Below are 23,694 nucleotides of genomic sequence, written 5' to 3'. Positions count from 1 at the left end.
ATAATTTGAATAAATAAATAAAATAGTTTAAAAGTTATTATTTCTGCGCCATGCCATCTAGTAAATTATAGTTATTTTAACTATAAGCAAACATATTAATAGTGAGTGAGATAATTAGAGACCGACACATCATACCATACAACCCGGTTTAAGTTAAACCGGTATATTGAACATAACCAGATAATTTTCCCTCTAATTGCATAAAACTCTTTATGTTTGGATCGTAAACCCCTGACGATGTAAGACAAATACGATGGCAGGTTCTACACCAATTGTTTCGAGCAACTCGTGTATGGCGCGGAAGCAAGCTAACTTCTTCGATGTTTCTATCATGGTAAGCTTCACCAGTCTACTCTATATTTTGATTCAAGAATCCGTAAATCTCATATAAATTTTGGTGATGTGCCTTTGATTCTTTTTGAATTGGTTTTGAATTTGAGAAGTTATGATCTTGTCTTACATTAAAAACACTCCAACTTTCATATGTTTCTTGTCATTGATTTTAAGTGATGTCTTTGAATTAGCAGGAACCTTCTCTGAGCAGAGTAATCCAAAAGCAAGTGAGTATTGCAATACCTTAAACGATTCTCCATGGCACCTGCATTTTTGAGTGCTCTCTTCAGCGTTGGAGTAGCTTCTGCTGATTCTGATGAGGTTTCTCATAAGATTAGTTAGTCCTATTCCTATATAGCACAGTTACTTCGTTCTGATTATGGGTTTAAAACTCCCCCCCCCTCCACAACACTATGCCAGACATTGCCAAAGAAAGAAAGAGCTCGAGTCCAAGAACTCATACATACTAAATATGGTTCTTGTCCACGTGTCAAGGGTCAAAAGGTTTCTTCAATGATCTGGTGAAAGCGAGCGGCTTCTTGGGGCTGTATTTTCACAAGCAAATGAGCTCTCTGATGGTTCAATGATGAGGTGAAGGAAACATTGTCTCTATCATAATCTTATAAGATTTTGTTCAATGTTAAGACAAGTGCAGAGCATTAAGACACTAACCTTTATATGTGTTGTTGGCTATAGTTGATTTGCCGAGCTAAAGACGATTGGGTAGAGCAACAACAAGTGACTCTCCCTCCAATACAAGAGTGCTTTGAAGCGCTGAAGCACGGCGCCAAGCTCTTCGCAGTGTCGCAGAACAGAATTTGGCTGCTCTTTCAAAGAAGCCACTGCTAGACCTAGAATTTGAGTGACAACATACAGACACATGACAGTTCATTTCTGTTTCATTGGATTTTTAAGAAGATCAAGTGAAATGAAACTGTTGTATCTAATGATCCTATACTAGTGAATTTTGTAACTTTCACAAGACTAGTTACTATTTAGTTTGAGAATGTCTCACTCTGCAAGGAAACATGTTTTCGTTTGTATGCGAAACACGACTTCGTATCCACGACTAGACAGCATATCAAGAATTCAATCAAACGACCTCCTGTAAAAGGTATGAAAAACTAGATTTAAGTTCAAACGGCATCGTATCAAGCTCTAGAGCTAAGGCTAACGACAGCGTTTCAAGAACTACTTTTTTTTTGAGCAACCGTTTCAAGAACTACATTGTATCTCATTTATACTTAAGTTTTTTGCATAATCAATCATAGGTAATGACAATTTATACAATACATATGGCAAGAATTCATCAACTCTACTTAATTCTTAAAATTCTTTTAACTTTAAAAACTTTCAAACACCACACAAAATCTATTTCCAGTAGGCCCCCAACAAACTTGGGAAATATGTTGATCATTGATTGTGGAAGACGATGTTGCCTTGACAAGCTTGTGACATTGAGTGCACATTAGCCAAGACATGAGCACACCGAAACTGGGTTAACAGAAGTTGTTTTTCTTTTCTTAGTTATAATCTAATGTTGAATCATTATGAGATTTTATTACCATCCATCACTGTCTTTCAAGAAGCATGCATGTGATCTCTTAACTAGAAATGTCAGTAAACTAAGATTCGGTTCCTTATGGTTTTGATAGAGCCAGCTCCGTACTATTTTATTTAGACATACGGTTTTAAACTGAACCGAACATGCCAAATTAAATCAAAATGTTTGGTTTTTGGTTCATGTTCATTATAGGTTCTGAACCGATTAGACACATTTTCAAAACTAATTTGGTTATCAGTTATTTAAATTTTCTTTTAATGTAAACTAAACCGATTCCAAAGACAAAAACTTAACCGATTTATCCCAATATTTATAACCAAACTAATGTGAAACTATCCGAATATAACTAAAATTACCCGAACTTAGTCGAATTTAATCAAAAATCTAAAGTTCAGTTCCTTTCGATAACGTAATTGGAAAACCGAATCAGTTTAACGACTGGGATCTGATGCGATAAATCACACTTTACTGCTCGAACTCGGTGCACAAGCCTGAAAATTTTTTGCTACTGTCAGATTCACTCACTCTGTTGTAAAACGTTTTTAGTAAGAATGTTGTGCCTTTGAGTCAAGTAAACCAGAGGTGATCATTGTATTGTAAGCCGTGTGTTGTGATAGAAACTTGAATAGGCATATGATGGACTCATTTGCTACTAAAGAAAGGTTTAGTTAGTTCAGACTTCAGATAAACTTGAATTGGTTTGGATTGCTTGGATTCACCGGAACGTCATCAAAGACATGACTTTCTTGGAACTTTGGATTTTGAAACACAAAGGCATGTGGCTTCTCATTGGATACCAGTTTCCCCTTTAGGTTACCTGCATCAGGTGCTATTGCTATGATGAGTACCGGTTGTCTCTAGCGGTTTGTAAACATGCTACCACTTATTCTTCTCTTCTTCCTCAGCCTACCAAGTCATATCTGCATCTACAACTCCTCTAAATCTCCTGGCTCATTTCTCTACCTTTCTAGTATTCTAAAATGATGGCAATACAAGATGTTAGACTAAAGTGCTTATTTACAATGCTGAATGATGCAAAGTGAAGATAAAAATGAAGGAAAATATGAGAAATGCATAAAACTATATATATCAACTCTCTGATATTTGTGTTTTTTTTTCTTGTAAGAAAACAATCAAAGATAACTGAAAAATATGTAAAAGTGTGACTCATAAACAAAAGAACCTAGCAAAACATTCTGAAATCCTTAGAAAATAAATAACATATTACGTATTGTATACACTAATACATATTGCACAAACTAACATCTCTTATTAAACAAAAAAAGAACTAACATTTCTCATTATACTCTATTTTTCTATGCTTATCACAACTAAAGATCTTATTCTCTACATTCATAGTCAAGAATTCGTAAGCTTAAATTAACATCAACTCTTTTATTTAATTAATTATTCACAAAGTGCAGTTTCACAAGTAAGAAAATTTCATGTTACATAAAGTTGCTTTCTTTTTAATACAATAGTCATAATCCATATGAAATTGTTTTGGAAGAGGTTGTTGAAACCACATTGCTGGCATTTGTAACAAATCTACCAAATTTCACATGTCTCACTTTATGTGGAATTGATATGTTAGATTCTCAAATTCCGATTATCTTACATGGAGTTAAAAAGCTAAAAAAACTTAGACATATTTGACATGATACACTCAAGTTTATTGCTGAAAATGTCATAATACATAGGCCTAATTCTACCCCATCCAACCCATTTATTATCCCAGAAAATGTGTCCATAGATTACTGCACAAATACTGCTCAAAAATTGCCAAAGAATCACTTGAAGGGATGTATTAATGACAAAATATAACATCAAAAGTTGGAAAAGATGCTACTTTGGGAGAGGTTGTTGAACTACATTGCAGACATTTTTGACAAGTTTCCCACATGTCACATATATTGGCTTACACAGAGTTCATTTGTCACACTCTCAGTTGGTGATTATCACGAGTGATCTAATAATCTAAGAAGAATGATTCACCGATGACACTCTAAGTTGCGTTGGATGTGTGTTCTTAATAAGTTAATTGGGATAATTGTATGCTTGTCCAAGTGTAGTGGTTGTTCCTAGTTGGTATGTACTGTCCGTCCAGGTCCACTATTACTTATCAAGAAGATCAGCTATGTCCCTTACCCACCACTATCATTCCTGGCGATCCTGGCTGCCAGCTGTATCTGGGGGTTAATAGGACCCGAGCAGAGAGTGTGATTGGGCACCTCAAACCAGGATTTCAAAATGAAATTCAGATTCATTTGCCTATGAACGAAAGCTTCACAATTGGTAATTCCGGTTTTGAATGCATGCGTTTTAGCGTATACATATATGTTCCACAGGGACAGCCAGAGCCACCTCCATCAGAACTACGTGTAACAACACCGGAAAGCTGAAGGTCAACTATTCCACGTCAATGGACTATTCCATTGGAATTAACATCCAAGGTTATATCTACTTTTTTTGAGCTTTTAGATTCTTAATACTATACTATTCTTATATTTATATCTGACACACATACACATCATTTCAGGTTTTTTCTTACTTGTCCAGTTCTGACCTTGCCAAAGCAGCAGAGCGTGTCTGTCTGTCCTTCAAAGCAGCAGGTTGTGATCCTTATGCTTATTCAAACATTGACTTGCGTAATCTCCGTTATGGAGAAACCCTTATTGCACTCATGTTCATAAGGAGGGTAACCTGGCAATAAAGTCCCTTGTTGTTGGGTTCTCTTACGGTCCTGGTGATTTTAACTTGAACATAATGTATTCTGGGAGGTTTCTGGAGCCGCTTCCATATTTGGGGTAAGCATTTTATTTTTGTGTGACATTTGTTCTTGGGTTTATGACATAATCTGTGTCATTGTTTACTCATTGTTGTATGGCTTCTTTTTTTTTGCATCAGTAGGGGTTTGAAAAAACTAAAGCTCGTTGGACTAGGCCTAATAGGTCGAGAGAATTTGACTCCAGTGTTTGCAATCTGTGTTGTTTTAACAAACTTGGAGCTCCATAAATTAGGGTAAATGTTCTTTGCTCTGCATTTAGTGACTTGTGCAAGGCTTTCTAACAAACTTAGTTTCATTTTGTGTTTCTTGCAAGCCTCGTGACTCTAGAATGTGCGATGAGTGTGGCCAGTGAACACTGCATTCACCAGCTTAGGAGATAAACCATTGTTCTTTCACAAGATGGAGGACTTGGTAAGCAACTAGAACAAGTCTGTTTTCCTTTTCTTTGGTCTAGAACGGGAATCTAAAGTGTGTTTTTCATTCTTATGTAGGTTATAACTGGGTTTTAAAATGGGGGACTCCTACAAGAAGGTTTTGAAGGAAGGATAGGTCGTGATGCTCTCTCAGTTGCCAGGCCAGCTATCAAAATCTCAACAGATTTTGAAGGGTAATTCCTCTTACTTCCCTTATTCATGCGATACAGCTATTCAGTTAGCTTCTTATAGATTGATTCTTGAGTATGTGTTTTGGACAGTGTACCGCATGTGGTGTTTGTTCAAGCAGAATTTGAACGCTTCATCTTGGATTCATTTGATCCAGTGGCTGATGGGGACAGATATGGAATGAAGTGCGTGGAGAGTGGGACCAACAAACAGTTCAAGTGCCTGATGAAGAGAAATGGAGCTCGTCGGAAGAGAAAGATGTTGGTGTACTGGAGACAAGAAAGAAGGGGTTGAGATGTGTGAATTGGTTCATGCTTGGTTTATTTTCAGACTTGTGTGTTTTTTTCTTTGTGGAGAAATGTTTAAACGTTACCAATGTTGAGAAAGTTTGCAGACTACTTATGGTTATGTAAGAAACGAAAAACTTGAAATCTCTTTTGAAATGGATAGTTATGCTTATTAATTGTGAGATAACTAGAGACCGGCACATCATACCATAGGATCCCGGTTTAAGTTAAACCGACATATTGAACATAACCAGTTGATTTTCTATGTAATTGCATAAAACTATTGACGGTCGGATCATAAACCCACCTTCGACGGTTTTGACTTTTGAGTTTCTGAAAAGACAAATCTAATTCTACACCGCCGATTCTTTACAGTCGTATCTCTCTCTCTCTCTCTTTCTCTCTCACCCTCACCCTCACCCCCTCGTGGAAGCTAGCTTCGTTGATGTTTCCATCAAGGTAAGCTTCACTAGTTTACTCTATTTATTCAAGAATCTCCTATAAATTTGGTGACGTTCCTTTGAATCTCTTAAACTGGTTTTAAAAAATGGATCTAAACACTCCGACTTAGATTTTGAGGGATGTCTTTGAATTACCAGGAACCTTTGATCAGAGTAATTCAAAAGCAAATGAGGTATTGCTACACCTAAAACGATTCTCCATGGCGCCTGCAGTTTTGGGTGCTCTCTTCAGCGTTGGAGTAGCTTTTGCTGATTCTGATGAGGTTGCTGATAAGATTAGTAGTCCTATTCCTATATAGCACAATTACTTCTTTCTGATCATGGGTTTAAAACTTGCCCCCCCCCCCCCCCCCCCCCCAATGATCCTCCACAACTGTATGCAAGACATTGTTAAAGGAAGAACAAGCTCGAGTCCAAGAACTCATACATACTATATATGGTTCTTGCCCACGTCTCAGTGGTCAAAAGGTTTCTGCAATGATCTGGTGAAAGCGAGCGGCTTCTTGGGGCTGTGTTTTCACAAGCAAATGAGCTCTCTGATGGTGCAATTATATTTCCTGATGAGATGAAGGAAACATTGCCTCTATTATAATCTTATAAGATTTGGTTCAATGTTAAGACAAGTGCAGAGCATTAAGACACTAACCTTTATATGTGTTGTTGGCTATAGTTGATTCGCCGAGCTAAAGACGATTGAGTAGAGCAACAACAAGTGACTCTCCCTCCAATACAAGAGTGCTTTGAAGCGCTGAAGCACGGCGCCAAGCTCTTTGCAGTGTCGCAGAACAGAATTTGGCTGCTCTTTCAAAGAAGCCACTGGTAGACCTAGAATTCGAGTGACAACATACAGACACATGACAGTTCACTTCTGTTTCATTGGATTTTTAAGAAGATCAAGTGAAATGAAACTGTTGTATCTAATGATCCTATACTAGTGAATTTTGTAACTTTCACAAGACTAGTTACTATTTAGTTTGAGAATGTCTCACTCTGCAAGGAAACATGCTTTCGTTTGTATGCGAAACGACTTTGTATCCACGACTAGACATCATATCAAGAATTCAATCAAACGACCTCGTATCGAAGGTATGAAAAATTAAATTTAAGTTCAAACCGACAGTATCAAGCTCTAGAGCTAAGGCTAACGACAACGCTTTAAGAACTACATTGTATCTTATTTCATTTCTACTTTTTTCCGACTCATTTCATTTCTACTAAAGTTTTTTTTTGCATAGTTTAGTTTATGGGAAATTAGATCCAATGACGCTGCAAAAAAAGCATAATTCACAAGATAACCATTTGACCTACTTTTTCGATACACCTCTTTCTTTTTATATAATAATATTATTTTGCCCCTGAAATCCACCAGTGAAACCTGCAGCAAAAAAAAAATTAAAAATTCATAACTTTTAACTTTTTAACGTTACTCGTGGCGTAATTAACTTCACATCCTCTATTTTTAAATTTCGTTGCTAATTTTGAGAAAGTGAAAGATCTCCGTCGACGGTTTGCTCCACATCTTCGAAACCTTTTTTCTGCTCAACACCATCGCCACCATCGTCTTTCTCCGAGTTTATTCGCTTTCTCTGAGTTTATTCACATAACTTGTAAAAAGTCAGTAGTTTCTCTTCCATTATTGATTCACCGTATGACCACCATGACCACCAAAACCAATTCTGGAGTACCTTCGTAGGAGATGACCGTCTGCAACGGCTCGCTTGACTATTGACGTAAATCTTCACTGCATCTGAAATCTATGGAGTCGCCGACAACGTAAACAGCACCACGGCGAGGTTCGTCAACACTTCCCCAATCGCCCTAACCTCTTTATTTTACTACGCGGTTACATGTACTATCTTCACTGATGTCATCAGATACACTTATCTTTTGTCACCGTGAATGACCCATAGTTGATCGAAGAAGATGAATAGTTTTTGTTAAATTGTGTTTTATATGCATATAGAATAGAAATGTAAAACAAAATGTGTTATGTTTATTCTATTCATGTTATGTAATGCGATATATTCTATTACTATACTATTTTATCATGTTCCATTTCATTTGACGATTAATAAAAAAGTGTTTTTTTTTCTTAGAAATATAGTTTGTAATTTTCTTAAGTACTTCTAACTATCATTACATGTTTTTGAACACGTCAAAATTGTACTATGATCTATATTGTATAGTTTAATACTACATAATAAAACTTATGTTATATAATATCATGTATTTTCTAGATTTTGATATTTGAATTTAGGATTTATATTTTGGGTTTAGGATTTATATATGGATTTAGGGTTTAGTATTTAGAAGGTAAGGGGGTACTGTTGGGACAACATTAATTTCTTCCATGCCATTATAAACATTTCATAATTTCACCAATATGTACTATACTAGATGTTTTATTTTATTCTATTTGGTTTTGAACCTGTAAAAATTGTACTATGATCTATATTGAATAGTTTAATATTACATAATATAATTTAATATTACATATGCACTTTTTATATTTTGATATTTGGGTTTAGGGTTTATATTTGGATTAGGGTTTAGTGATTTGAGTTGAGGGTTTAGTATTTAAAAGGTGAAGGGGTATAGTTGGGGTCAGCATTAACTTCTTGCATGTAATCATATATATTTCAAAATTTCACCAATATGTACTATGTTATTTATTTTGTTTCATTCTATTTGGGTTTAGGATTTATATTTGGGTTTAGGGTTTATATTTGGGTAAGAGTTTAATGATTAGAGTTTAGGGTCTAGTATTTAGAAGGTGAGAGGGTATGGTTAGGGTCATCATTAACTTCTTATTGCGATCATAGATATTTCATAATTTCACCAATATGTACTATGTTATTTATTTTATTTTATTATGTTTGGATTTAGGGTTTATACTTTATATTTGGGTTTAGATTTTATATTTTGGATGAGTTTAGTGATTAGAGTTTAGGGTTTAGTATTTAAAAGGCGAGAGGGTATGGTTAAGATCAAGGTTAACTTCTTCCATACAATCATGTGCATTCTATAAATTCGGTAATATGTACTATGTTATTTGCTTTGTTCTATTCTATGTGGATTTTGAATTTATATTTGGGTTTATGGTTTACATTTGGGTATAGAGTTTACTGATTAGATTTTAGGATTTAGTATTTAGGGTTTGTGCTAAGATTGAGATAAAGTTTAGTATCTAGGATTGTGAATCGGATATGTTTAGTATTTAGGGTTTGTAAGTAGAGTTATAATCCTATACTACATCGGTGATATGGAATAGAATACTTGTGCATATGTATGCGATGAATAAAAGTATATGTAGGTGGTTCCTCCTTTTTTTATTTGGAATAGTTTTCAGGTGCTCTTAACTTTATATTCTGTTGATCATGTTATTCACTTCAATCTATTTATCTGGTACCTGTAATTGTAAAGAAGAAGGATAAAACCGGACACTTTATGGTGTAAATGTCATAAATTATATTGTGTCAAAATCAATGACATTCACCCAATTTGTATTCAAAACATTGCTAGTTGACAAATAAGCCCGTAGTTTATTCTAATAACCACATTTAATAATAAACAAAAATTTAAATAATTATAAGAAATTATTTAATTAATAGTGAGATAATTTAGAGCGGCGCATACCCACATCTTAAACCGGTATATTGAAAAGGACCGGTTGGTTGGTTATCTCCGGAAGGTTTCTCTGTAAAATAGCCTTAAAACTTTTTGTCTTGTAAATCAAAACTCATAAACCCTTCCTTTAACAGCTTCGAGAAATTTTGTAAAGGGAGGCAAATCGAATGGCAGTTCTTCACCGATTGTTTCGAGCAGCTCGCGTATGGCGCGGATCGCTCTCTCATCCTCCGTCGCAGCCACGTGGACGCGAGCTTCGTCGATGTTTCCATCACGGTACAATTCTCCATTTCTTCTACTGTCATTGTTTTCGAATGAATTCCTTCTAATTGGTTTAAAAAAAAAAAAGGGAACTGTTGAGGAATTTGAATTTTGGCAGGAACCGTTGAGCAGAGTAATTCAAAAGCAAGTGATGTTCTGAGATCTTGCAGCACCTTAAACGAATCTCCATGCTTTTCTATGGCGCCTGCAGTTTTTGGTGCTCTCTTTAGCCTTGGAGCGATTGGAGTAGCTTATGCTGATTCTGATGAGGTTCTGTAACCATCACATTGATTAATTACTCCTTCTATCTATAACCCAGTTACTTCTTTCTGACTTATATGGCTTATAACTTGCAGGCTAATTACAAGTCATCTTCCCCTATAGATCCTCCCCCAAACCATGTAGAAGACATTTCCAAGAAAGATGAGGTTTTGTAACACACCTGGAAACTGTAGATGATTTGATTTAGTCCGTCTATGTAACATAGCTACTACTGATTGTAGTTTATAATTTTTTTTGTTGCAGGTTAGTAACAAGTCATCTGTCCCAGCAGATCCTCCACCAAACTATGCAGACATTGCCAAGAAAGAACGAGCTCGGATCCAAGAACTAATACAAAGTAAAGGAACTCAATATGGTTCTTTCCCACGGTTCAATGTCTCTGTCAGGGGCCAAAAGGTTTCTGCAATGATCTTTTGAAACTTTCTCTCTACTTTTCAATATTGGTTGTGATATGGAAGTGTGTTAAAAGTCAGGATTTTAATTAAAAGTTTTTTGTGTTGTAGATTACCTTGAAGTTTCAAGTTCCTTCCACATGTGAAGTTGCACAGTTAATAGCAAACATTGGATCACAACTAGGTGTGAAAGTCTCAGACCGCACTGGTGGTTCAGACATGATTTTGCGTTCTTGGGACAAGTAAGTGTCTTGTTCCTCAAAAGGTTTTTCCCAAAAACCTGATGGGTATCATAAAACTAAACGCTACTCGTTTCTTGTTATTTCAGTCCAGTTGCTTGGCAAATAACACTTCGAAGTGTGGAAAAGAAGAAGGAAGCAGGAGCAAGTGAGGATGATCCAGATGAAGACCTGTGCATTCTTATCTTTGGCTCCTTACTTACCTCTGATAAAGTGGTAAGCTTCATTTCTCGTTCGAATAAATAATCAAATCTCAAGTCTTAATGATGCTACAACATGTTTTCAGGAAGTTGAGTTCATAAAGAAGGGAAGCTTGACTACTGAAGAACTCGAGGCTTTTGTTTCAGCTCTGCAAGTAGCTGGAACAAAACCTGGACAAAACAAAGGAGGAGGTAGAGGAAGCGCACGTGAAGCATCTACGGACAAAACTATTTCTCAATTGGAATCGATGGGAGTGAGAATCTATGGAGTTAACAAACCTCTTGGAGATGATGATTCTGTCCACGAGATATCATGGGACAATATCGCTGGATATGAACAGCAAAAACGGTAAGCTCTGGTTTACATCTTTTCTCTTTTCTATCCCACAAAGCTGCTAATATTAGCTTCTTATCATGGTGCAGAGAAATAGAAGACACAATACTGATGGCTCTTCATAGTCCTGAAGTATATGATGATATAGTTCGTGGTACACGGTCTAAATTTGAATCAAACCGACCCCGAGCTGTGCTGTTTGAGGGTCCACCAGGTTAGCCACAGAAGAAGGGATTGCATTTTTTTTTTTGTAGAAACAAGTTTTGAATCTGATTATTCATTAAACTCTAAAACTTAGGAACTGGGAAGACATCTTGTGCGCGTGTTATCGCTAATCAAGCAGTGAGCATCCTAGAACCTGCTCCCGTTTAAACCTTTTGAGGATTTGAATATTGAGCTCTAACCATTTATCAGGGCATACCGTTGCTATATGTGCCGCTGGAAGCTGTAATGTCTAAGTACTATGGTGAAAGCGAGCGGCTTCTTGGTGCTGTGTTTTCACAAGCAAATGAGCTCTCTGATGGTGCAATTATATTTCTTGATGAGGTGAAGTCAATATTGCTCCTTTCAAGATTTGACTATGAATTAAAAACAAAATTGACTTGTCTAAGTAACGTTTCAGATCGATGCCTTTGCTATATCTCGTGATAGTGAGATGCATGAAGCAACACGTAGAGTTTTGTCGGTGCTACTAAGGCAGGTAAAGACGCATAAAATTGTCAATAAGACATATCAACTAGAGACTAGCTATTATATCGTCTTTGTTTCTTTTGCAGATTGATGGATTTGAACAGGACAAGAAAGTGGTTGTGATTGCTGCAACCAATAGAAAACAAGATCTTGATCCCGCTTTAATCAGGTAAAGCAATAAACCCTTTTAAACATGTTTTAACCCGTGTCCTGACCAGTGTCCTATGTGTATATCTTTAGCCGGTTCGATTCCATGATCATGTTTGGCTTACCGGACTTACAAACCCGTCAAGAAATCATCGCCCAATACGCAAAACAACTCTCAAAGCCTGAACTAGTCCAGCTTGCTCATGCCACAGAAGCGTATAGTTTCTCACTTTTATATTTTGAACATAATCATTCTAAAGTTTGTAATGAATCATCTGTCCACATGGAGTTTTTTTTTAATGCGGTGTTGACTGGGTATGCAGAATGTCAGGCAGGGATATTCGAGATGTATGTCAAGGAGCAGAACGAACATGGGCTTCAAAGGTTAACCGAGTATTCATTTTCTACACGTATGTTACATAACTGCAGATCATTAAGACATTAACTCTTTATATTGTTGTTGGGTATAATAGTTGATTCGTCGAGCAAAAGCAGATGGGGTAGAACAACAACAACAAGTGACTCTCCCTCCAATACAAGAGTACTTGGAAAGCGCTGAAGCTCGCCGCAAAGCTCTTCGCAGTGTCGCTGAACAGAGGGAACAGAATTTGGCCGTTCGTTCCAAGAAGCCTTTGCTAGATTTTGAGTGATGATATACATTTGAAAAAACATTACTTCGGAACAATAACATATATATACAAGGCAGTTTTACTTCTTGTCTAGGTCAAATCTTGAGCAGGTTGTTACAGAAGCTCATGTGAAAGTGAAGCAAGAGCTATTGTATCACAAGATTAGTATACTATTGAATTTTACATCAGTTTGGACGCCATGAAACGACATCATATCAAGAACTAGATGTAATTTCAAACGACAGCGTTTCAAGGACTAGATTTAAGTTTCAACGACGTCGTTAAAGAACTTTACGTCTCTTGACCAAAACATTCCTCAAAAGGAAAAGACCAAACAAGAGTCAGAGTGTATCAGCAGGGGGCCAGGGGCACTTCGAAGGTAAACCTTGCTGTTAGGGACGATCACTGTCGCGTTTGGATCTTGTTTCTCAGTTTTGAAAGAACAATTTCTCTGAGATCAGACGCTTTTTGATTTTTCCATCATTAATTTTTGTACGGGTATAAGAACTTCTGTTGCCTTGAAACTGTTCGACGAAATGTCTAAGTGAGTGTATGATCTTTTTTTTTGTTCAGGGTTCAGAGGTTTGGTTTGTTCTTCATTGCTTGAGGTGTTTTTATACGCAGCAGCCATGGACGGTAAGTGACTGATTCTTGAGAAATAGAAAAAAATGTGAATTTGTTTTAGCTTCAAGAAAGGCCATTTCTTTATGTTACAAACCTTATGGTGTTTGCGGGTAAAAAATCTATGAAATTGTGTTCGTTGCTAGCTTTAAGTTGTAATTTTTGTTCTAAAACTTCTTAGTATCGCTTGTTCAGACCCCAATCTCCGTCACCATTTGTGCATTATTATTTTGGAAACTTGAATTTGAGGTCTCTTTATGACGAGAGTTTTTGGATCCAAAGTCCATTTTTTTTATATGTATATGGGAAGTTGTAACATTGGTGATTACAATTTTTCAGTTGATTCACAGCCAATGATGGAGGAGACCATACTGGTTGGCGACGACCTAATGATGGGTCCTCCATCTCCTGTCATCCCTCCTGAAATTGCTTCACATGTCCTCGAAGGTGTTGAACTGTGCGATGGCATTTTGAGGAATCTATTCCTATGTAAGTCCCCTGTTTACCCGTTACAAACTCTGTGTATCTTCGGTTTGGTTTGTGATACATAACATTCCATCCATCAGTGAGTGGAGTTTGATTATTTTTACTCTTGGGTTTCAGGCTTGCAAATCAATGATATTGAACCATTTTGCCAAGATGAGCTTGCCTTGTATCGACAATGTGCTGAAAGCAGGGTGTGTTGTCTTTCTCCACATTATCTATCTTCTCGGGTTGTATAGCTTACTTTTTCGTATTTCATATCTATTTCCTTGAGTTTTTCTTTATATTATTATCTTCTTTTTTTAGGACAAGGTATTGAGAGTAAGGCTTCAAGAGAGCGAATACAAGTTAGGATCGTCAATGCCTATTGATCTTGCCAAGGAAAGGGTTACTCAGCTTGAATCTGAAGCCACATCACTAGAGAGGTACTCTTTCTTAAACATTGTGTAGTGACACAGAGAATTTCAGATTTAAACCTTCTTTTTGGATAATCTTTATGATAAGAGTTTCTCTCTGGATCTACCTTGTAAGTCCTCACAAACTCTGCTAATGATCCAAGTGTTTATATGATCAGGCATTTGATTCTAGCTAGTGGAGCTGAAGGAATCGAAGGATTTCGTCAGAGGTGGAGTTTGCACGGTCGTATGACAGATACCAAGTACTGTAAAGATACCTTATCTTATAGAGTAGCAATGCTTATAACACATGTTATCATGGAATTAATATGCTGCATGAGACTAGTTGAGCTTATATATGCATCCGTAACTGAGCTATTGTTTTATACCCCTTTATATGGTAAAATGTGTTTAATTTGGGTCTGATTCTTAGCTTACAGCAAAGGTTATATTTTCCTTTCATGGATGTCACAGGAAAAGACTGGAGTCACTGAAGCAAGGAATGGAAAATAGGAAAAAGGAGGGACATGATCCGTCGGCGAAACCTTCTACTCCGAAGAGATGGTTTCTTTGGTGAAGCTTTTGTCATTTTACTAGCATGCTCCAGAGAATGAATTATACACATTCTAAAAAATAATAATGCATGTATGGTGCAGATGCTTCCCAATGTAACCATGTTTTCATATGGAAAGTAAAATATACTTACTTAAAAGCACTCGTTTGGACTGTGATATTAGATACGCTTGAGATGCTTCTAAAATAAACCAAATATGATGCTCACAAGTCACAAGACAAACTTGGGAGCATAATGTTGATCCTTGATAGTGGAAGACAATGTTGTCTTGACAAGCTTCTGACATAGAGTGCACATTGGCCAAGACATATGAGCAGACATCAAACTCTTTCTGTAAGTTGCACACTTGAACCGGGCTTCATGAATAACATCCTCCCAGGTAAACATTATAAGCTTGTCTAGACATCTAAAATCGATGGTGATCGACCACACAGAAATTGGGTTTACACAAGGTTCCCTTTTTTCTTAGTTATAATCTAATTTTGAATTAGGCTCATTCTGAGATTTTATCACCATTCATCACTGTCTTCCATGAAGCATGCATGTGATCTCTCTTATCTAGAAATGTCGGTAGGCTAAGATTCGGTTCCTTCTGGTTTTGATAGAGCCAGTTTCGTACCAACCAAAAAATTCTATACCGAACATGCCAAATTAAATCAAAATGCTCGGATTTTGGTTCATCCATCAACTAATCCGATTTTTTAAACTGAGACTATACCGGTTCATCATAATATTTGTAACCGAACCAATTCGAATTGACCAAAACCAAACCGAATCCAACCGTAAAATGTTTCGGTTCAATTCAACAGTTTTTTCAGTTAACCGAACTATCCGACCCGAATAAACCGAAGTAACCCAACCCCAGGTCATCTTTTAGTTAACAACACACACACGACAGTGCCTCATCTCTCTCTCTCTCGTTTTACTGTGTGCGCATCGGAGTAGTAAACCATGTCATCGAAGGACAAGAAACCAGCGAAGCCGTCGAGCAGTCGAGCCGGTGGGATCCGCACTCTCTCCGATCTCAATCGGAGATCAAACCCGGACTCAGACAGTGATTCCGACGGTCCTCAGGAGTACTACACCGGCGGCGAGAAAAGGTCAGTCCTCAATAACCATCTCACTTCTTTGATATTCTAACCCTCTTTAAGTGTTAGGATCGTACTTAGACACGTTTGGATCTGAATCGTTTTATAGTGGTATGATGGTTCAAGATCCATCGAAGAAGGATGATGTTGATGAGATATTCAACCAAGCTAGACAGCTAGGAGCTGTTGAAGGACCTCTCGAGACTCCTTCTTCGAGTTCCAGAAGCTTCACTGGAACTGGGAGGTTGCTTTCAGGTGAAAGCGTTGCAACCGCTCCTCCTCAACAGCCTGACCCTGTGGCTCACAACATTATCTTCTGGTCTAATGGATTCACTATAGATGATGGTCCCTTGAGGAAGTTGGATGATCCAGAGAATGCTTCTTTTCTCGAGGTACTACTACAGAACCAAATGTCATGTCATGTCATGTCATAACTGTTGTTGTCCTTATGTTTTTCTTTAATGGGTAGAGTATTCGAAAGTCTGAGTGTCCGAAAGAGCTTGAGCCTGAAGATAGAAGAGCTCCTGTACATGTCAATCTGATGCGAAGGGAAGAGAAATGTCCTGTGAGTGTCCTTCCTCTCTCTCTATACTCTAAATCCATATTTGTATCCCTTTTTGTCTTGATCTTGTCTCATCTCATTGTAGGAAAGAGAGAAGCCTAAGGTTTCCTTTCAGGGCGTTGGAAGGACTCTTGGTGGTGCTACCTCATCGCTGGCTCCAGATTCCGCAGCCGTTCCGGTACAAACCGGTTTAGCATCTCCACCGTCTCCAACTCTTGTAATAGATGAAACCCTTCCGACCGCATCGATCCAGATTAGACTAGCGGATGGGACCCGGCTTGTGGCTAAGTTCAATCACCATCACACGGTTAACGACGTTCGGGCTTTCATCGACTCCTCTCGGCCGCCTGGAGCTCCGGTTAACTACCAGCTTCAGACAATGGGATTCCCACCTGCGCCTTTGACTGATCTCACTCAGACCATCGAACAAGCTGGTCTAGCCAACTCTGTTGTTCTTCAGAAATTCTAGAATGTTTCTTCTTTTTTTGTCTTTGGATCAGAGTTTCCGTAACTGTTACTGTAACCAGAAAATGTTGGCACTTAAACGGGGTCTCTCATATCGGAAGAACAAGACTCGTGGTATAGATTTAATTATTTTATCGAAAATATTATTCTCATTATGCGAGTTGGAGTTATTTACAAATTATTCTTTTGGTAAAGTAATGTATTTGGCTCCAAATGATAAAACAACAATACCAAGCATTACTTTAATGTTTAAAAAATCCAAGCATGAATGTGAACAACAAAATTGATAAATGAAATTATATTTTATTCAGCAAATAACTTATGTCAGACACAGACATATACTATGTCAGACATATACAATAGTCTTTTTTGGGATCAAAATACAATAGTTTTATCGTTACACTTTCAACTGTTTTGGTGGAGGACCTCCACGACAACCGGGATGTTCTGGGATACAAGGATCGTTAGAAGAACCAAGGTTAATTGCATTTATATTGTTTAAATTATGACACACACAACTTTCACGAATATTGTTGCAATAGCCTCCAGGCCCTCCACATAACTTTTTGCAGTCATTGTTGTTTTTACAAAAATTCCCCACTGCAAGATTCTGACCTTCAACACACCAAAATATAATAAAGTGATATTAAAAACAAATATACTAAGAAAAGTTTTAAAATAAACAATCTAAAACTGATTTCAAACAAATCTTTTTTTCTTTCTCTAGGCTGGATATATGCATGCATACTTACGGAAAATGACGACAACAAGACAAGCCAATAACAAAAATTTAAGGGAAATGGTCTTCATTCTTCACGTAAATGATTTTTTAATGATGAAATGAAGTTACTCTTCATGGCTTTTTATAGTCCCAACTAGATGATGGTTATAACCATAAAATCTGGAACAATCGTTTTTTCTTTAGCTTTTTTTTTTGTATTACTCAAGGAAATATACAAGGTGTAATTAGTACTATATTTTATCACCAAATATTGCTACTAAAATTAATAGGGGAAATCTACAAACAAAAAAATAGCTACTATCAATAAATTTGGAAATGTGGTGAAACTTTTATTATTACTATGGAGAAGCTAGGGATGTGGCTTAGTCCTGCTACTTTAGAGCTTTTGATGTTAGGAGTTTTCAAGGCTCCTAAGACAAATGTTGTAGTATAGAAGATTGTCGAACCAGTTCTGAGGGATATCAAAGCACTGAGAATGCAAGTACTCACTTAATCTAAGTGCAACCAATGATTTAGATGGGTTTTAAACTACTACTAAACTAGAAAGCAATAACAGAATGATACTTTCTTGACTAAAGGAAAAGAGAACTCATGGGCATAGGGATTAGACCTTGGGTGATCAAGTATCGAACTAAGGATGGCAAATGATCAATCAAACTATCAACCTTAAGCCTAGACACAATTCTAAGCAAGCTCTATGTCTAGATGAATGCTCATTTGCTAACATATCTCAAACATCAAATGTCTTTGGTTGAATAATATGAAAGCAATCATTACTAACAAGTCTATTAGCTATCTTAGCATCTTTAACAACAAATGTCTTTGGCAAAGTATACTAAAAGCCTAGGAGAGTTGTCTCGGGCATTTCATCGAACACCTTTCGGGTGAGAAATGCCTAAGGATCAACAACTGAGTGGCCAACTCAGAAGATGCATTATGATTACTCTACTAGCAAGGAAATATGAATGATCTACACTAAAACATCCTAGCTCTAACCTAATCACCCTTAATCTCCCTAACCCATGAATTCCAAAGGTGATTACTCACTAATCTCCATGATTCCTCTTAAACCCATATTGGATTTCAGATTAATCATGTAGAGAAATAGATAAGAAATCAACAATAACACAAGAACATAACAATCAAAATCCAAGAGATGAACTTCTCAAGAGAGTTCTTGTGTATTTCTCAATAGATCAAAAGATAAAAGATAATCTGCCTCTCGTGGCTTACAAAGTATTAAAACATAGGTTTTTTAGAAGTGCAAAACGTGCCTTCAAATTGCAAAAAGGTCCCCGAAAATTGTAAATTTCGGCAGCAAAATAACGCGGAGCGACTTGCAGGTGTCGCTCCAGCAAGTCGCTCCAGAGCCACTTTTAGTGTCTCCGACAGCACAAACGCGAGCGACCTTGGTGTGTCACTCCAGCAGGTCGCTCTGAACATCGGGAGCGACTTCAGCACGTCGCTCTGGAAGGTCGCTCCAGGGTCAAATATGTGTGTCTCCGGATGTGAAAACGCGAGCGACTTCGTGCAGTCGCTCTGGATGAGTCGCTCCGGGATGTGGTGCACAGCGACCTCATGTAGTCGCTCCGAGAAGTCGCTCCAGGCAGTGCTCGTCCAAAGACCACTCTAATCACCTCCTTTGAGCTCCAAATGCACCCAAATGTCTCCAGAAACTCCATGTGGTACTCAAATACCTGATAGAGACATATGTATGCAAAATGCAACCTAAACATGTCTAAATCCTAATCTATATGATGAAAATGTTTATGAATGAATGGATAAAACAATGTAAATATGCAAGATATCAACTCCCCCAAACTTGTTCTTTTACTTGTCCACAAGTGAACTTTCTAGAACTCATAGGGAGAGAGGTTGAAGGTGGGAGCACATAGCCAAAAGAAACACAACTAGCACACTCTCTTATTACACTCTAGCTTCTCTAGGCCTATCTTAACTCTTTTTGTTCTTACACTCATCATCAAGCATCCACACATTCAAATCAACCAACTCTCACATTCATTAAGCACAAAACATCAGGTGAATTCTTGCAAATGGTCAGTTGGTCCAAGTCATTTGGTTGGGTAAGGGAAGGCTTTTATTCAAGTGATTCAAGAGGTTCAAAACATATGATCTTTAAGGTGGTTTACTCTCAAAACAAGTAGCCTTGACATTGCACATAATATATCTAAGAAAGGGACCAACTCATGCATACAATGCTCAATCTCCATTGTTCTACCCTTTTCCCAAACATACAATTACACAATCATTCCCAAATGTCAAACCCAACTCACATCTCTCACCAAAAGATCCTAAGAACTTTAACTGCTTCTCTTTGAAATCTACAAGGGATTTTTCACAACCTCAAAACATTTCTTAGCTCCTAACAACTTTGCTAGCCCCCTTTTTCTTTTCTTTTTCTTTTTTTTTTTTTCTTTCTCTTTTTTTTTTCGTTTTTCTTTTTCCCTTTTTTTTTTTAGGCTGGGGGCCAAGACTTTTCAAAACTTGAGCTAGAGGCTTCTATACCGGTCCCAATAAAACAATTCACTTAAGCACAAAGAGTCTATTCTTTTCTCCCAAATCATAATCACAACACTCACCCCCACCTATAGCTAGACAATAGAGTGTCCAATCTAGCAAGAATGAAGATCAAGCATTGTCGTTCCCGATACTCTCAACATTATGCACATGTAAGACTTTCCGAAAAAGGCCTCACTCTTCAAACAATGAAAGCTTAAAAGGAGGAAAAGGTTTTGGGAGTGGTCTACCACTAGAGTTTGTCAAAAAAGATTGGTATAAAAGATGTGACAACTCAAGTGTGTATAGCCATGACTCAGAACACAAGGGACCATGAGCAAGAAGCATTAAGTTCGTTCAGTTCAAATAAGGTTGTAGTTGGCTTCAAAGACTGAGTTTCAGCAATCAAAAAGTTTCAGGAAGAGTTTTCAAGGCTCGAAACATACAAGTCTTTTTGAGAGGTGCAAAAGCTAGTCAAGTGCAACGTAGTGTTCTTTACAAGGCATTCAAAATCATTGCTCCCAATGCAAGTGAATGCAACCTATATGCTCTAGACTCTCCTAAAAATACAAATGATGCAAACTAAATGATTGATTTTTTTTTATCTATGCAAATAGGTATGCCATGCATGACTCAATGAGACAACATCAAAGCAAACATGATCAAATACTTGGTACCTCCCCCAAACTTGAGTGACACAGTCTCTGTGTCGTCAAGTAGAGAGAGAGATACCGAAAAGAAGACTAATATGCAAAAATGAAATGGTATATACAAGGGAGTGTGGTGGGTTACCTTCTATAGGGAATGAGTAGAGGGAGATGCTCCCTCCTCGTCGTCCTCAGGTGGTAACTCTTCAAGGTGCTCATCAGCAGGAGTGCCCATCTCTTCAATGTAGAAGGCTTGCCCGAACACAGTTGGTTTCCTCATTTTCCTCTTGATGTCAAAGTGGAGGATGTTCTCTTTACCCAAATGGAGATCAATCGTGCCCTCCTTCACATTAACAATAGCTCCTGCTGTAGCTAAGAATGGCCTTCCTAGAATCAATGGATCTTGAGCCTCCTCACCCATCTCAAGCACCACAAAATCTGTAGGTATCTCATACCTTCCAATCTTCACAGGGAGGTCCTCTAAGATGCCCACAGGGTACTTCACTGAACGATCAGCTAACACCAGAGAGAGTCTACACTTCTTGTACTGAGTGAATCCAAGCTTCTTTGCAACAGACAAAGGCATCAAGCTGACACTAGCTCCCAAATCGCAGAGACTTTTCTCAAATACCATAGGTCCAAGAGCACAAGGTAGTGTGAAGCTTCCTGGATCCTCTAATTTCTCTGGAACATCAAGCCTCTGGATGATGGCATTGCACTCATGGGTAAGAATCATCATGCCTTCCATCTCCTTCTTCTTTGCAGCTACAACATCTTTCAGGAAAATTGTTGTATTGAGGAATCAACATGAAAGCATCGATGATGGGCATTGCAACCTGAGCTTCACTCATTTGCTTCTCAAACAGAGCTTTGTATTTCTCTAGCAGCTGCTTCTTGAATCTACCAGGGAATGGAAGTTTGGGTTCATAGGGAGGAGGAACAAAAGAACTTTCACTTGCTGGAGTAACAACTTCACCATCCTTTACTGTCTTCTTCTCCTCTCCAACCTTTCCTTTACCTTTGGCTTCCACTATCTTCTCCAAGATCTCGTCATTGATCTTCTCATCAACAATCACCACTTCATCATCTATGTTGATGGCAACCCCCTCACCTAGTTTCTCAGCATCCTTGGTGAGGGTTCTAGGAGGTAACTGCTTACCACTCCTAAGGGTGATAGCTTTGGCCTCCTTGGGATTTTGGTCAGACTTTCCAGGTAGAGATCCTTGCTGGCGATTCTGGTGAGTGTTCATGGAAGCAAATTGATTCTCTAAATTCCTGACTGTAGAAGCAAGGTGTGAGAATTTGTTGTTGAGCTCATTGTAGCTCCCATCAATCTTGGAATGAAGGTTCTTCAACTCATAACCAACTTGCTTCTCACTTCTAGTCTGAGACTCCAAGATTTGCTTCAGTAAGGTATCAGTGCTGCTCTCTTGAGGAGCAGAGGAACCAGACGAGGGGTTTTGCTGAGGCTGATAGCTGCCTTGCTGGTTGTTTCTTGGCGGATAGCCACTCTGTTGGTTGTTTGGATAGGATTTCTGTTGGTAGTTGTTGTACTGAAAGTTGGGCTCCTTTTTGTACCAGCTACCATTGTTGTTGATGAAACACAACTCCTCTTGACCTTCCAAACCTTCAACCTCATTGACAGCAAGTGGATCTTCCTGCTTGGAGTTACCAACAAACTTCAGCTGCTCTTGGGTTGCTTTTTCAGCAATGAGTAGGTCGATCTTGTCTTCCAAAGCTTTGATCTCTTTCCTCGTCTGCTTATCATCTGTTCTACTGCCTCTGTCGTGGTCTCCACTGTAGACTGCATCACTCTTTACCATGTTGTCAACCAGTTCTTCTGCATCCTCCTCAGTTCTCCCCAAGAAGAACCCATTGCTAGCTGTATCCAGTCTGGCTCTGTACTTAGGAAGAGCACCACGGTAGAATGTGCTCAGCAAGCTCTCCTTAGAAAAGCCATGGTGTGGGCATTGAGCTTGGTAGCCCTTGAATCTCTCCCAGGCTTCACTGAAGCCTTCCAAGTTCTTCTGTTGAAAGCTGGAAATCTCGTTTCTCAGCTTAGCAGTTCTTGAAGTAGAGAAGAACTTCTCCAAGAATGCTTTCTTGCAGTCATCCCAAGTAGTGATGGAGTCACTGGGTAGAGACTTCTCCCACTGACGTGCCTTATCCCCCAAAGAGAAAGGGAATAGCTTGAGCTTTAAGGCATCTTCGGACACACCATTGGTTTTTGACAACCCACAGTAGCTGTCGAACCTGTCCAAGTGATCAAATGGATCCTCTAGAGCCAAGCCATGATACTTGTTGTTCTCGATCACGTTGAGGAGTCCTGATTTGATCTCAAAGTTGTTGGCTGCCACAGCGGGTGCTCGGATTCCCAATCTATGACCATGAATGTTGGGGCGGTCGTAAGTGCCAATGGGTCGAGCTGCTCGCTGTTGGTTTTGAGGTATGTCTCCCATATCAGTACTCAATCTCTGCAAGTGAGCCTGTTGCTCTTCTTCTCTTCTATTTCTAGCACACTCTCTCTCTAAAGCTCTGATGTCTGCAGCTATTGGAACTAGGTTTGATGGACCCCTGCTCCTCAAGTTCATACACCTGTAGATTAAAGGGAGGTGAAGAAAGAGAATCAGTAACAAAAGAAAATAAAAATGACTTAGTCTCAAGCAAGTGACTAAATCTCAATGTTCAAATCTACTCAGAATTTGGCAACGGCGCCAATTTGATGTTAGGAGTTTTCAAGGCTTCTAAGACAAATGTTGTAGTA

General features: G+C 38.2%; 4 protein-coding genes and 1 non-coding gene across 7 annotated transcripts; 4 read left to right on the top strand and 1 right to left on the bottom strand.

The window, feature by feature from the left end:
* Positions 1 to 576: 576 nt before the first annotated feature.
* LOC103839849 (ATPase family gene 2 protein) lies at positions 577 to 12,921 on the top strand. Of its 3 annotated transcripts, XM_009116336.3 has the most exons (15): positions 9,618 to 9,938; positions 10,042 to 10,193; positions 10,280 to 10,351; positions 10,449 to 10,601; positions 10,709 to 10,839; positions 10,926 to 11,052; positions 11,123 to 11,385; positions 11,460 to 11,584; positions 11,669 to 11,712; positions 11,785 to 11,916; positions 11,993 to 12,070; positions 12,147 to 12,229; positions 12,301 to 12,423; positions 12,531 to 12,591; positions 12,681 to 12,921. In XM_009116336.3, exons 1-15 carry the CDS (start codon positions 9,830 to 9,832, stop codon positions 12,855 to 12,857), a joined length of 1,830 nt encoding a protein of 609 aa, XP_009114584.1. In that variant the 5' UTR covers positions 9,618 to 9,829; the 3' UTR covers positions 12,858 to 12,921. The 3 variants fall into 3 exon arrangements, with proteins under 3 accessions (XP_033135087.1, XP_033135088.1, XP_009114584.1); XM_033279196.1 differs by lacking the exons at positions 9,618 to 9,938; positions 10,042 to 10,193 and adding an exon at positions 577 to 654; XM_033279197.1 differs by lacking the exons at positions 9,618 to 9,938; positions 10,042 to 10,193 and adding an exon at positions 6,221 to 6,298.
* Positions 12,922 to 13,133: 212 nt separating this feature from the next.
* On the top strand, positions 13,134 to 15,099 carry LOC103839848. Its single transcript, XM_009116334.3, has 7 exons — positions 13,134 to 13,334; positions 13,410 to 13,472; positions 13,797 to 13,946; positions 14,061 to 14,134; positions 14,247 to 14,365; positions 14,515 to 14,598; positions 14,810 to 15,099. The coding sequence occupies exons 2-7, from the start codon at positions 13,466 to 13,468 to the stop codon at positions 14,910 to 14,912; spliced, it is 537 nt and encodes a 178-aa protein (XP_009114582.1). The 5' UTR covers positions 13,134 to 13,334; positions 13,410 to 13,465; the 3' UTR covers positions 14,913 to 15,099.
* A 663-nt stretch (positions 15,100 to 15,762) lies between these two features.
* On the top strand, positions 15,763 to 17,179 carry LOC103839847 (plant UBX domain-containing protein 4). Its single transcript, XM_009116333.3, has 4 exons — positions 15,763 to 16,009; positions 16,107 to 16,389; positions 16,467 to 16,562; positions 16,645 to 17,179. The coding sequence occupies exons 1-4, from the start codon at positions 15,861 to 15,863 to the stop codon at positions 17,026 to 17,028; spliced, it is 912 nt and encodes a 303-aa protein (XP_009114581.1). The 5' UTR covers positions 15,763 to 15,860; the 3' UTR covers positions 17,029 to 17,179.
* Positions 17,180 to 17,307: 128 nt separating this feature from the next.
* Positions 17,308 to 17,891, bottom strand: LOC103839846 (putative defensin-like protein 256). The gene is made up of 2 exons (XM_018654632.2): positions 17,777 to 17,891; positions 17,308 to 17,639 (listed from the first exon to the last, which is right to left on the bottom strand). The coding sequence occupies exons 1-2, from the start codon at positions 17,832 to 17,834 to the stop codon at positions 17,422 to 17,424; spliced, it is 276 nt and encodes a 91-aa protein (XP_018510148.1). The 5' UTR covers positions 17,835 to 17,891; the 3' UTR covers positions 17,308 to 17,421.
* Positions 17,892 to 22,883: 4,992 nt separating this feature from the next.
* Positions 22,884 to 22,990, top strand: LOC117128618. Its single transcript, XR_004452012.1, has one exon. It is a non-coding gene; the product is annotated as a small nucleolar RNA R71 (small nucleolar RNA).
* The last annotated feature ends 704 nt before the right edge of the window (positions 22,991 to 23,694 follow it).

This window comes from Brassica rapa, chromosome A09 (genome assembly GCF_000309985.2).
Source record: "Brassica rapa cultivar Chiifu-401-42 chromosome A09, CAAS_Brap_v3.01, whole genome shotgun sequence".
Lineage (NCBI taxonomy): Eukaryota > Viridiplantae > Streptophyta > Magnoliopsida > Brassicales > Brassicaceae > Brassica > Brassica rapa.
This window is presented reverse-complemented; position numbering and strand designations above follow the sequence as displayed.